The sequence below is a fragment of the Lutra lutra genome, chromosome 12 (genome assembly GCF_902655055.1).
Source record: "Lutra lutra chromosome 12, mLutLut1.2, whole genome shotgun sequence".
Lineage (NCBI taxonomy): Eukaryota > Metazoa > Chordata > Mammalia > Carnivora > Mustelidae > Lutra > Lutra lutra.
In genome coordinates, this window is record NC_062289.1 from 69760769 (window position 1) to 69773489 (window position 12721).

General features: G+C 44.4%; 1 protein-coding gene across 1 annotated transcript; it reads left to right on the forward strand.

Moving 5' to 3' along the window:
- Nucleotides 1–2475: 2475 nt before the first annotated feature.
- Nucleotides 2476–12487, forward strand: LOC125081792 (uncharacterized). Its single transcript, XM_047696504.1, has 5 exons — nt 2476–2869; nt 3085–3110; nt 3658–3688; nt 10347–10487; nt 12288–12487. Exons 1-5 carry the CDS (start codon nt 2476–2478, stop codon nt 12485–12487), a joined length of 792 nt encoding a protein of 263 aa, XP_047552460.1.
- Nucleotides 12488–12721: the final 234 nt, after the last annotated feature.

Genomic DNA, 12721 nt, shown 5'->3' on the forward strand with positions numbered 1-12721 from the left:
GTAAATGGAAAGATTTCATCTTTTATTATGGCTGAGTAGGATTCCACTTTGTTTATGGACCACAATTTCTTTATCCATTTATCTGCTGATAAATGGATATCCATTTATGAATAAATGGATATCCATTATCCACTGATTTTATTTTCACTGTTGTAAATAATCCTGCAGTGTACACGGGTGATTATGCCTTTTTTATTTCATGTTTTAATTCCCTTCAGATAAATAACCAGAAAGGGAATTGCTGGATCCTATGGTAGTTCTATTTCTAATTTTTTGAGGAACTTCTGTATTGTTTTCCATAGTAGGCACACCCATTTATACTCTCGGTCACAGTGCACAAGACTTTTCCTCTACTCCACCTCTTCACCAATACTTGTTATTTCTTGTCATTTTGATAATGGCACTTCTGACAGGTGTGAAGTGGTGCCCCATTCTGGTTTGATTTGCATTTCCCTGATGATTAGTGATGCTGAGCATCTTTTCATGTTTGTGTTGACCATCTGTATGTCTTCTTTAAGAAAATGTGTATTTGGATCCGCTCCTTTTAAAATTAGATTGCTTATAGAGTTTTTGTCTTTTTTGGTGCTTTTGTGTGTTTTGTTTTGTTTTGCTGTTGAGATGCATGAGTTCTTTATATTTTGAATATTAACCCATTATCAGATATATAATTTACAAATGTTTTCCCATACTTAGGTTGTATTTCTATTTCGTTGATGGTTTCCATTGTTGTTTGGACATTTTATACTTTGATGTAGGCCCACACTTTTCTTCTTTGTTTTTACTTTTGTATCAGCTTAAAAGGATCAGTACCAAAACCTGTGTCAAGGAGATTTCCATACCCTGTGTTTTCTGCTACAAGTTTTATAGTTCTAGGTCTTATATTCAAGTGTTTGATCCATTTTGAGTTAATTTTTGTGTATGATGTAAGAGAGTGGTGCAGTTTCATTTTTTTGCATGTGGCTGTCCAGTTTCCCTAGCACCATTGATGAAAGAGACTGTTTTTCCCCCTTCTTTATTCTTGGCTCCTTTGTCATAAGGTACCAGACCATAGATGTGTGTACTTATTTCTGGGCTCTCTCCTATCTTCTGATGACATGTGTGCCTGTTTTTATGACAATACTAGATGGTTTTGATTACTCAAGCTTTGTCATAGTCTGAAATCAGCAAGTTTGATGCCTTTAGTGTGGTTCTTCTTTCTTTAGATTGCTCTGGTATTCAGAGTCTTTTGTGGCATCATACAAATTTTTTGATCCTTTGTTCTCTTTCTGTGAAAAAATGCCATTAGAAGTTTGATAGGAATTGTAGTGGAACTGTAGATGATTTAGGGAAGTAAGGCCATTTTACCACTATTAATTCTTCTCATTCACGAACATGGAATATCTTTCCATTTATGTGTGATGTCTTCAATTTCTTTCCTTACTGTCTTGTAGTTTTCATTATATGAGATTTAACCTCTTGGTGAATTTGATTCCTGAGTATTTTATTCTTTTTGATGCACCTTCAGGTGGGATGATCTTCCTAATTTATTTTCTGATGATTCGTATTAGCATGTAGAAATGGAACAGGTTTTGAGGTAGCGATATTGTATCATGTCCCTTTACTGAATTTAGTCATTAGTTTGAACAGTTTTTTCAGTGGCTTCTTTGAGGTTTTCCTTATATACTATGCCTTCTGCAAATAGTGACCATCTTATTTCTTTCTTCCCAGTTTTGATACCTTCTGTTTATCTTCTTGCATAATTGCTCTGCCTAGGATTTCCAATACTAAGTTTAGTAAAAGTGGCAAGGAAAGATCAGGAATGTTCCTAACTTAGGTAATCTTAAAAGAAATAGTAACAGCTGTAACTTTTCACTATGGGATGTGATCGTTCCTGTGGGCTTGTCATATGTGACCTTTTTGATTTTGAGGTATGTTCCTGGTCTATGCACGCTGTGTAAAATTTTGACTGCAAATGAATATTAAACTTTGTCAAATGCTTTCTCTGCATCTCAACATGATCACATCATTTTTATTCTTCATTTTGTTAATGTGCTGTATCACTTTGATCGATGTGGATGTGAGAACCATCATTGCATTCCTGGAATAAATCCCCACTTGATCATAGTATATGATCCTCTCAACGTATTTCTGAACTTGGGTTGCTAGTATTTTGTTGAACATTTTTGCATCTATGGTCATCAGGGACATTGGATTGTAAGATTCTTTTCTTGGGGTGTCCTTGTTTGATTTTTGTATCAGGGTAATGTTGGCCTCATCAAATGAGTTTAGAAGCTTTCTGTTATGTTTTTTGGAAAAGTGGGCAAAGGACTGGTATGGATCCTTCCTTGAATGGTAGAATTTACCATGAAAGGCATCTGGTTCTAGAACTTGTGTTTTTGGGAGGTTATAAATTGCTGATATGATGAGTACTGGGTGTTTTATGTAAGTATTGAATCACTAAGATGAAACTGTTTCCACACCTTGGTGGTGGGGTGGATGAAGGGGAATGAGAGACATGGGGGTCCAGCCCTCAGAGGCTCTATCTGTCACTGTGGCTGTGCCATTCCTCTCAGATGCTGGCAGAGAAGGGAGGACATTGTGGAAACATGGCAGAGTGGTGGTGCTGGGGGGGTGGGAATGCAGGGTCTGAGTGGGGGTGACGTGACTGATGCATGGCCCTTCTGTTCCACACACAGGGTACCAGATTGCCTACTGCCTGGCCAGCAGCAACACCAACATGTTCACCACGGTGGAAATGGGTGCCATGGTGAGGCAATTCCTGGGCACCGAGCTGGCCCCAGATTCAGCATACATCTTCAGGCTATTGGCCAAAGTGAGGTAAGGCTGGGGGAGCCCCTAGAGGCCACTGTCATCACCACTGAGAAGAGAGGTAAGAACTGAGGCCCAAGTCCACTGTCCTGGTGCCACAAAGAGGACAGCAGGACCCAAATGGGAGCCATAAACTTGTTGGGTCCACAGCTTCCTGGGGCAGGCCTTGCAGTTTAGTGTGTCTACACAGCCCAATATTTACCAGACAGGCAGGAATATCCCTGGAGAGGAGGTTGTATAACTGGATCAAGGTGGTTCTGAGTCACCATGTTGGAGGGAGGCTCCCTGAAGCCAGGTGGTTGGTCGCTGATGTTCAAAATCACGTGACAAGCTGAGCCAGGTGCTCCAAAACATGTTTCCTACCAAGCAGTCCTAAAGGGATGTGTCTTCATGGATCCTTCTTCTGTTCCAAGCACTAGTGAGGACTTATTATTCATTATCTCGGCTTATCGTTACCAAATCCTGGGGGACAAAGTGCTGTGAGGCCTAGTTCTACAGAAAACATGTGGCCCAGACAGATTCAGTCATTTGCCAGGGATACAAATATTGGGGCAGTGATGTGGACACCTTCCACAGACTCCAGGCCCCCTGTTCTCACAGCAATCTGCTGTGAGTTCCCATCTCAGTGAACACCTGATATGCTCTCCAGCCTCATCCTGGGATCTGCCTCAGTGGGCTCCTTCCACAGGGCCACCCCAACTTCAGATGGGAAGGTCAGGGACAGGCCTAGAGGTCTCTGGGAAGCAGAGGACCAGAAGTTGCTTGCATGCAGAGCCAACGGGTATGCTCAGAGAGATGACCTGTCCTACCTCCCATCTGGGAGTCCCCAAGTACCAGGCTCTGGAGCAGTGGTACCTTGGACAAGGCCCTTCCTGTCTCCGTGCCCTGGCTCCCATCTGGTGTCTTCTTGGGAAGCACCTGAGGACATCATGTTCTGCAGATCTTTAGGGGCAGAGCTGGTGCCCTGGCCATGCTCTGAGTGTGGACCAGTGTTCCTGCAGCCTGTAGGATACCTCTAGGACAAGATCTGGAGCAGACAGCTTAAGGGAGGTATGACTTGAACCCAGAATGCTTGAAAACCATCCAAAAGGACAATCAGAAAACCTGCAAAAGGTAGAAGGCAAAGGAGGCTGGCATGCACTGTGCCCTTGCCACATTCTGGCCACATTCCAGGCATTACAGCCCACTTCTCTCTCTGCTTCCCACACAAGCAGGCTGAACCCTGTCTGCTAGGGCTTTTGTGGAGGCTTCATTCCACAGGGTAGACTGATGAAAGCATTGGCCATTGCCCATTGATTGAGCCTGTAGCCCCTCCCCCTCCCCAGAAGTCAGGAATGGGATGGAATGTTCCAAACCTCTGAGCACAAACTTGGTTCTCCTGGTGAGCTGCCCACATCCCATTAACATGACAAGAGACACAATTACACTCTGCACAAAGATGCATATAACAGCAACACATCATTCTCATCTGAATGACTGAATAGATGTTCTTATAAGTCCCAGTATTGCAACACATCACTCCAGTCTCTGATTCCATGCTTCCATGAAGCTCTCCCAGGAGTGTGCCCAAATTATTTTCCTCCTCTAAGGAACTTTGGCTCTTTTTATTTCCTTAGTACCTGTCAAAGGATTGCTGGATACTAAATTTGCTTCTCCAAATATGCTTTGTCTTCATTTTCAACAACTGATAATGCAGAACACTTGGGCTCCCCATGTGAATTAGCTATTATAATACCTTGCTCATGGTTTAGCTATTATAATCCATTGTTATAGCTGTTATTAGCTGTTATAATCCATTGCTCTGTCTAACATTTGTCATTACATCTGGAAGCAGCTTTGCTGTTAGTGACCTGCAAACTTGAAGGCAGTCCTCTTGGCATTGGGCGTCACAGAAAAGACCTGTAGATACTTTGTTTTGGGAGGATTGTTAGTTTGTGCTTGTATTTGCATAACTCAGGAAACAGCATATGTAATCATTTATGTTGGGTAGATTTCTAGAAGTATAATTGCTGGATTAAAAGGCAAGTGCATTGAAAACCTTGATAAATAAAAGCAAATTGCTCTCCAAAAAAGAAACCAGTTATTGGATTAGGCCCTCTGTACCGTGGTTTGACTTCCTCTTAATGGCATGTTCTGCAAAACCTGTGTCCATGGAAGGTGGCATCCACAGGTGCTGGGGGTTAGGACACAGAGGTATCTTTATGGAGAACACAGTTCAACCCACAAGAAAGGATTTTCCTACAGCAAAGCTGTGGCCCCTACTGTGGGACCAGGACAGTGTTTACTAATGTGCTGGTGGCACCCTATAGACAGTGGCTGTGTGGGCCTCATGGGGAATTGAGCATGTATCCCCGTCCCTGGACAAGTTTCACAACTCTGCTGCAGCTGGGGGTCCAGGGAATGCCCTTTGTCCATCTGTCAGGTTGCAGCTTGAGAAGTTAGTGTCCTTATTATTAAATACTCCAGATGAGACCTGAGACCCAGAGCCCCTGGCTCCCAGGCCATCACTCTGGCTGTTGCAGCCCTCCCCAGACTCACTGACCAACAGACATTGGTGGGAGAGAAAATGGGGCCTGGGCATCCCAGGGTGATCCGGGGTGGGTTAAATTTGGAGCCTCGGGGCCCCCTACCACCATTCATGGTCCATAGGGTCTCTAAACATTGAATGAGTGCCTACCCTACCCGAGGCACTTTGTATGCCACCTAACCTTGGATGGACCATGGGGATTGCAGCTCAGGTCTGAATCAGGACAGAGTAGGTGTGATCTGGCATGCAGGGCAGTTACTGGATCCCCCCTCTGAGGCTGCCACGAGCCTGAGTGGCTTTCAGGGACAGCATGATGCCTGCCAGTTTCTGTGCAACCACCAGCCCACATGCATAGTCACCTTAGAGTTCTGGCTTCAGAATGTGTGGCTCAGGGACTGCATCCCTTCTCTCTCCGCCTCCAGGGAGCAGGCTGTGGCGTGGCCCTGCTGAGGTCACAGGGTAGAAGATGGGCAGTAGCTTGACCTGCCCTATCCCAGGAGTGGTTTTGAGAGGAACATATGGCTCATTTACCTCCTCTGCTCTTGAATAGATAGCCCCATTCATGCCCCAGAGGTATCTCCCTAGACTTTAGAGCAAAATCAAAACAACAAAATGAAAGGATCCAGGATACATTTGGCCCATTTGCCTGCACATGTGTTCTTGGTCTGTGGCTTGCTCATCCCTGTCCGAGCAGGGCTCTTACCTGAGCACAGGTAGACTGACAACCGTGCCTGCTGCAGAGTATCTGGGAAAAGTTGCCACCCTGGGAGAAACACATTTGCTCACTATTCAAGTGTTATTTGTGCTGTTGTGCCAGATCCTTCTCTGACCCACCTGCGTACCACAAGAGGCTAAGCGAAATGTGATGCCTGGAGTGTAGGTTGTGCTGGCCTCTCTGTACTTCTGTCCCCAGGGGTTATTCGGGCTGGTGGAGTGGAGGCTGGGGGGCAGGTTATTTGAGGCAGAAGTGCCTTGCTTCAGAGGTGCCCCCTGGCTGAGCAAGAAGACAGGGGTCCCAGTCCTATCTGGCACCTGGGCCCACATTGGTCACCACGGTGGTTGGGTTGAGGGGAGCACAGGGCCAGCCAGCTGGATTCTGTGGCTCCTCAACGGTCTGTTGGTGGCCTGCACCCAGGGGAACTAGAGGCAGAGATGGAGTTGCAGGGCCCAGGGCAGATGATCATAGGAAAGGACTGGAGACGGAGAGGGTGGCAGCAGGCTCAGGCAGCCACATCAGCCAGCCATGTTACTGGGGGGGGTGGTGAAGCCTGGCCCCATGCTCTGTGCTGCATTGGAGGGTTGGTGTGTCTCAGGGCAAAATGTGAACAGTGTGAAGTCTGCCATCCCCATAACCCTGAAGCAGAGTGTGTGGCATGGAGTACACTCAGGCACATGGGCGCAGTGGGCGTATCTCCCCATCAGGTCTCCTTTCTGATGCCTAGGACAGCACCTGGACAGTGGATGGAGGGCAGCTAGCTAGGGCGCAGGAGTGCATTCTGGGAAGGCTGGCATCTGGAATGCTGTCTGGTGGCTGGGGTGGGCAGGTGGCGGGGTGATGATCAAAGGTGCCTGCTAAGTGCTAAGGGCCAGGCTCTTTGCAAGGGGATTCTTGGGAAGCACCACACAGGAATAACTGCATGTGTGTGTTCCTGCAGCTCTGCTCCCCTCAAAAAACCTTGGATGGGTGCAAAGAGGAAGAAAGTGTAGGAAGGTGTATGTTTGCTCCTTCCACCCCTATGCGGATTACAGCCCTACAAAGAGATCCATCAAGGATGTGGAACACAGAGGCCGAACACCCTGGTGGACATGAGGAGAGGGTATGCTGTGCACCCAAGGGAGAAAGGGCAGGACCTTCCTGACCATGGTGGATGCAAAGGGGCACTGAACAGGTCTGTGGGCCTTGGGCAAGGCCGTGGGCCGCAGGGTCTTGCCGTCATCCATGAAGCCTCCATGAAAACTGTTACAAATCCTTTACAATCTCTATGATTCTTTCCTTGGGAGAAAAATGCTAGAAGCAGAATCCTTGGCTGAAAAGACATGAGTGTTTCTGGCTTGGAGAAATGGAAGCTCATAGACACGCCGAGTCCTGGGGACCAGGATGCAGGTCTTGTGGCCTCTGTGCTTCCATGTTGACATCTTGCCTTCTATGTTCAGTGAAAATATATCTCATTAAGCATGTGTCCACAGGACTTTCATCCCTACTCTGCCATTAAATGCCTGTGACTGTACAAGGTGGTCACATGGGGTGGTACATGGCGTCTTAGTGTCTGATCTTGAAAATCCTAAATCAAAACCGGATATGGATTTGCAGAATTCATGTAAAAGCTGCATTCAAGTAGAACAAGAATTAATAATGTGGACTGAATGAGCTGAGGAAGATGAGTCTACCTTTTGGACTCTTGCTTGAAACATTGCAGGCTCTTTAATGTTTTTCTTCCAGATTTAGGGAAACTGTATCATAAAATATCCAGGATCTACAGAAATATGATAAAATATTTCTGTGTGAATAAGCAGGAGCATTTAACTTTTCTCTCTCCCTGACCCCTCCAGAATTCAGAAACTCTCAGTGAGTATTCTTTCTTCCAAGGTACTTAGGATTATTGGCATAAGTTCAGCACAAGTGCCTTTTTCTTGTAACAGAAAGAGTTTGAAACATTGGTTATTTTATCAAGGGATTGAGTAAAATGTCCAATTTGGGAGACACATGCATAGACTCAGATATGATCAGAGAATTTTGAGGAATTAAGGGTGTCTTTGTGGAGCCCCTTGGCAATAGCGGCTTGATACCTCAATGACACAGTGCCCAGGAGCCTTGCCAGATGAGTAGGGAATGTTACTCAGTGGGAGGAATAGGAACCTCAGGATATTTTGGGGACCTTGAGAAGAGGAATCCACCCAAATCGACAGGTATTGCAGACAAGTCTGATGTGAGTACTGTGATTGGCTTTGGCCTTTGGCTTTGGCTTTTTCTTTTCCTTTTTTTTTTTTTTTTTTTTTTTTTGAGTTCCTCTGTCTGTGAGAGGCATGTCTTATCAAGGAAAGACCAGAGGCCCATTTCAGCCAAATAGAGCTTTTGGAAATGGCAAAGACCAGAGCTTCCTTTCAGTATGTGTTAATGCAGCTTGTCGGCTGAATCTCACAGAATTCCATTTAAGAATGTGATACTACTTTACTGTATTATTTATCTCAAAATATCGTTGTTCACTTCTTTAGAATTGCTTACTCATCCTCTGACTAAAATATAAGCTAAACATTAAGAAAAGTGATTAATGATTACTAAAATGCTTTTGAATAGAGAGTTGTGAAAGAAGAGAGGAAGCAAGACTAAGAGGATCACTCACATAGAGCAGAAAGGACGTTGAGGAGGTAGATCATAGAGTTCCCTATCATTGAAGTTGTGGATTAGATGCATAAGAACGCATTTCAAATATGAAAGAAGATTCTTCTACATATAGCTGTCCAGTTTTCCTAGCACCATTTATTGAAGAGACTGTCTCTTTTCCACTGTATATTTTTTCCTGTTTTGTCAAAGATTATTTGACCATAGAGTTGAGGGTCCATATCTGGGTTCTCTACTCTGTTCCACTGGTCTATGTGTCTGTTTTTATGCCAGTACCATGCTGTCTTGGTAATCACAGCTTTGTAGTAAAGCTTGAAATCAGGTAACGTGATGCCCCCAGTTTTATTTTTGTTTTTCAACATTTCCTTAGTGATTTGGGGTCTCTTCTGATTCCATACAAATTTTTGGATTATTTGCTCTAGCTCTTTGAAAGATACCAGTGGTATTTTGATCAGAATGGCATTAAAAGTATAGATTGCTCTAGGCAGTATAGACATTTTAACAATGTTTATTCTTCTGATCCAAGAGCATGGAATGGTCTTCCATCTTTTTGTGTCTTCTTCAATTTCTTTCATGAGTGTTCTGTAATTCCTCGAGTACGGATATTTTACCTCTTTGGTTAGGTTTATTCCCAGGTATCTTATGGTTCTTGTTGCTATAGTAAATGGAATGAATTCTCTAATTTCCCTTTCTGTATTTTCATTGTTAGTGTATAAGGAAGCCACTGATTTCTGTACATTGACTTTGTATCCTGCCACATTGCTGAATTGTTGTATGAGTTCTAGTAGTTTTGGGGTAGAGTCTTTTGGGTTTTCCATGGACAAATGGATAAGGAAGATGTGGTCCATATACAGTATGGAGTATTATACCTCCATCAGAAAGGATGAATACCCAACTTTTGTAGCAATGTGGACGGGACTGGAAGAGATTATGCTGAGTGAAATAAGTCAAGCAGAGAGAGTCAATTATCATATGGTTTTACTTATTTGTGGAGAATAACAAATAGCATGGAGGACAAGGGGAGTTAGAGAGGAGAAGGAACTTGAGGGAAATTGGAAGGGGAGGTGAACCATGACAGACTATGGACTCTGAAAAACAATCTGAGGGTTTTGAAGGGGTGGGGGGTGGGAGGTTGGGGGAGCCAGATGGTGGGTATTGGAGAGGGCACGGATTGCATGGAGCACTGGGTGTGGTGCAAAAACAATGAGTACTGTTATGCTGAAAATAAATTTAAAAAATTAAAAAAAAAACAAATATGAAAGAAGATTCAAGAAGTAAGCATTGCTAGGATGGTCTTGCAAAACGCAGTTGAAATAGGGTTTCTACAGGTCCTCTGTTATGGTTCTTGGAGGAGCAGGAACTTTATTTAGACTCTCACTAGTTACAAGTGGTGATTGACATCTGGGTCACCTAATGGCCCACATCCTCCTGCTTAGGTCTGGCATATATAACTTAGAGCTCTGGTAGCCAAATCGCCAAGCATGTCTTAGGTGAAGGTCTGCCAGCAGCATTGCTAAGACTTCCACAAATCCCAGGACCCTATAATTTTGGCCTCTTTAAGCCTGCACTCCCTGCTGGGAGGGAGGAGCATGCTTTCAGTTATGGGTGACTCTGTGTCTCCCTGAGTGCATGTCCTGAGACCACAACTAAAGGTTCTCCTTGTTTTTACAGATGGTGCTTCGAGGCTCAGATGGCATGGCCTCATGGGCAGCATCCAAAGCATCTGGCCTCTGTCTCTTCAGTGCAGATTCAAGTGCAACACATACAGGAGTGTGACCCCTGCCGTCTCCCTGGCAGTTGTGCATCACAGTGGTAAGTTGTCTTGGTTCTGAACCTCCCGCTTGGGTTGAGTTTCAGGCCTTGATTTGGGTGTCTTCTTTCACTGGCTTTTGTCTTTCTTCCAGAGGGAATGATGCCCTATTCTTGTTGATTAAAGTGGAGATGAGCCCATAAGCAGAATATCTTGAGTTTGTTGCTTGGGGAAAATTACTTAGTAGTACATATGGAGAAAGTTATGCAAGTCCCTGCTCCACAAAATCATCTGAACTACAGGTTGCCTCTGTTAGCAGAATCCTGAGTTATTGCAGGTTTACCTTATAAATAGACATTCTCTCTATGATAGTGTCTCTGCCCACACTTTCTTTTTAGGGACATTCATCTAGAGCCATGAATATCAGACATCTTAACAAATGGATCTCTGAGTGGACATGCTCTGTTTTTTGTTTTTTTTTTTTTTGTTTGTTTGTTTGTTTTTGTTTTTGTTTTTTCGGAGGGGTAGGTGCAGAGGGAGAGAGAGACCCTTAAGCAGGCTCCACACACTTTCCAGAACATGACACGGGGCTCGATCTCACATGTCTGAGATCATGACCTGAGACAAAATCAAGAGCTAGTCTGTTAACTGATAGAACCACACAGCATCGTAGATGTGCTTTCTCTTTATGGAAAGGAGTATATGTACCCTCCTCATGTTCTAAAATCTGAATAAGGGACCATTTCCACGTTTTCAGTGGTCTTACACCTTCTCAGGGCCAGAGATACCTATCTGTTTTTGGTTGGGGAGAAAACCACGTGGCTACCAAGTTCTCATAGAGGGGGATGAAGCCCTCTATGCCTGAATCTAAGCTGTATAGGTTTTCCTGTCCTGGTACACACAGTTCTCCCAGAAAAGCAGCTTTGTAAAAGATGAAATTAATTTGCAAACCCCTGGGTGGTACAGTTGGTTACACATCTGCCTTTGGTTGAGGTCAGGATTCCAGGATCCTGGGGGATCAAGCCCTGCATTGGGCCCTTGCTCAATGGGAAGCCTGCTTCTTTTCCCTCTCCCCCTCCACCCTGACCATTCTTGCTATCTCTCTCTAGCTCTCTCACTCTCAAATAAGTAAGGAAAATACAAATGTTTCTATGTATGAAATTAATTTGTAAGTCATTTCTAATTTATGAGGACAATATTAGTAGAATTAAGGATATATGAGAGGTAGATCCCGAATCATATGTTTGTTGAAACTTGTTGCCATTCATCTTTGCAATCTACATACATCAAAAGATTAATATTTTTGCGAACATACGTCACCTTGTGTTCTACATTTCTGAGGTAATACTCCAAGTTATGTTCTCATGGATCACAGGCAGTGTATTTATGTGTAAATCTTCCTACAAAGAGGGAGCACCAGTGTCAGTTTTAAGAGCTAGCAAAGGAAAAGTCACCCATTCTTCTTTGCACAGTGGTCATGGTTGTGAAACCCCACCCTTTCAGTAATACTGGCCTTTATGCAAGTACTGATGGATGGAAGCAGATTTGCTTTATTTCTAGCTATTGGTTACTAAATGCTGCACACAGCATCCCTCAGAATATTACCCAATTGTATGTCTTTTCAGTGAAAAATTATCAGTGTCTGAGTTTGTATGTCAATTTCACACTAAGAAATTCCTAGGGAGGTAATTGCCCAGTGATTTTCTGATGTGAGTGTCAGGGGAAGAATTTCCCGCCATTGCATTGGGATCAGTGTTTCCTCAGGGTGAGGGTGTTGTTGTGGGATAAGGAATAAGGGATACCTGAGGACATGGCTTTCCTCATCACACCGGGAGGATTTTCTTCTGTGTGAATCCTCCCAGGCCCTTCATGTGTTGTCTCCATGAGGAATGGGATTCCCATATGGATTCCATTGGCATTCAGCAGCAGCGATGATGCAGGGTGTCCCCGGAGGTCCCTGAACCTTCGCTCCTGTGTGAAGGATGATGCGCACTCTGTGTTTGTAGTGGGAGCTCAGGCCAGAGCCCCAGTTGAAGCTTCTCCCACCAAGATACAGTGCTAGTGGTTCTCCCTGTGTGAGTTCTCTGTTATTGGGAAAGGGACCACTTCTGGCAGAAGCCTCTGCCTCAATGATCAGAGACACAGGGTTTGTACTTTGTGATTTCTGTGGTGGTGAGAAAGGTGGGTGCTCTGGGTAAAGGCAGGACCCCAGTGATGACAGACAATGGTTTCTCTGCTCTGAGTTGTGTGGTTTCTCCAAGTGTGAGAGCTGTATCTAACAGCTCTTCCACATTGA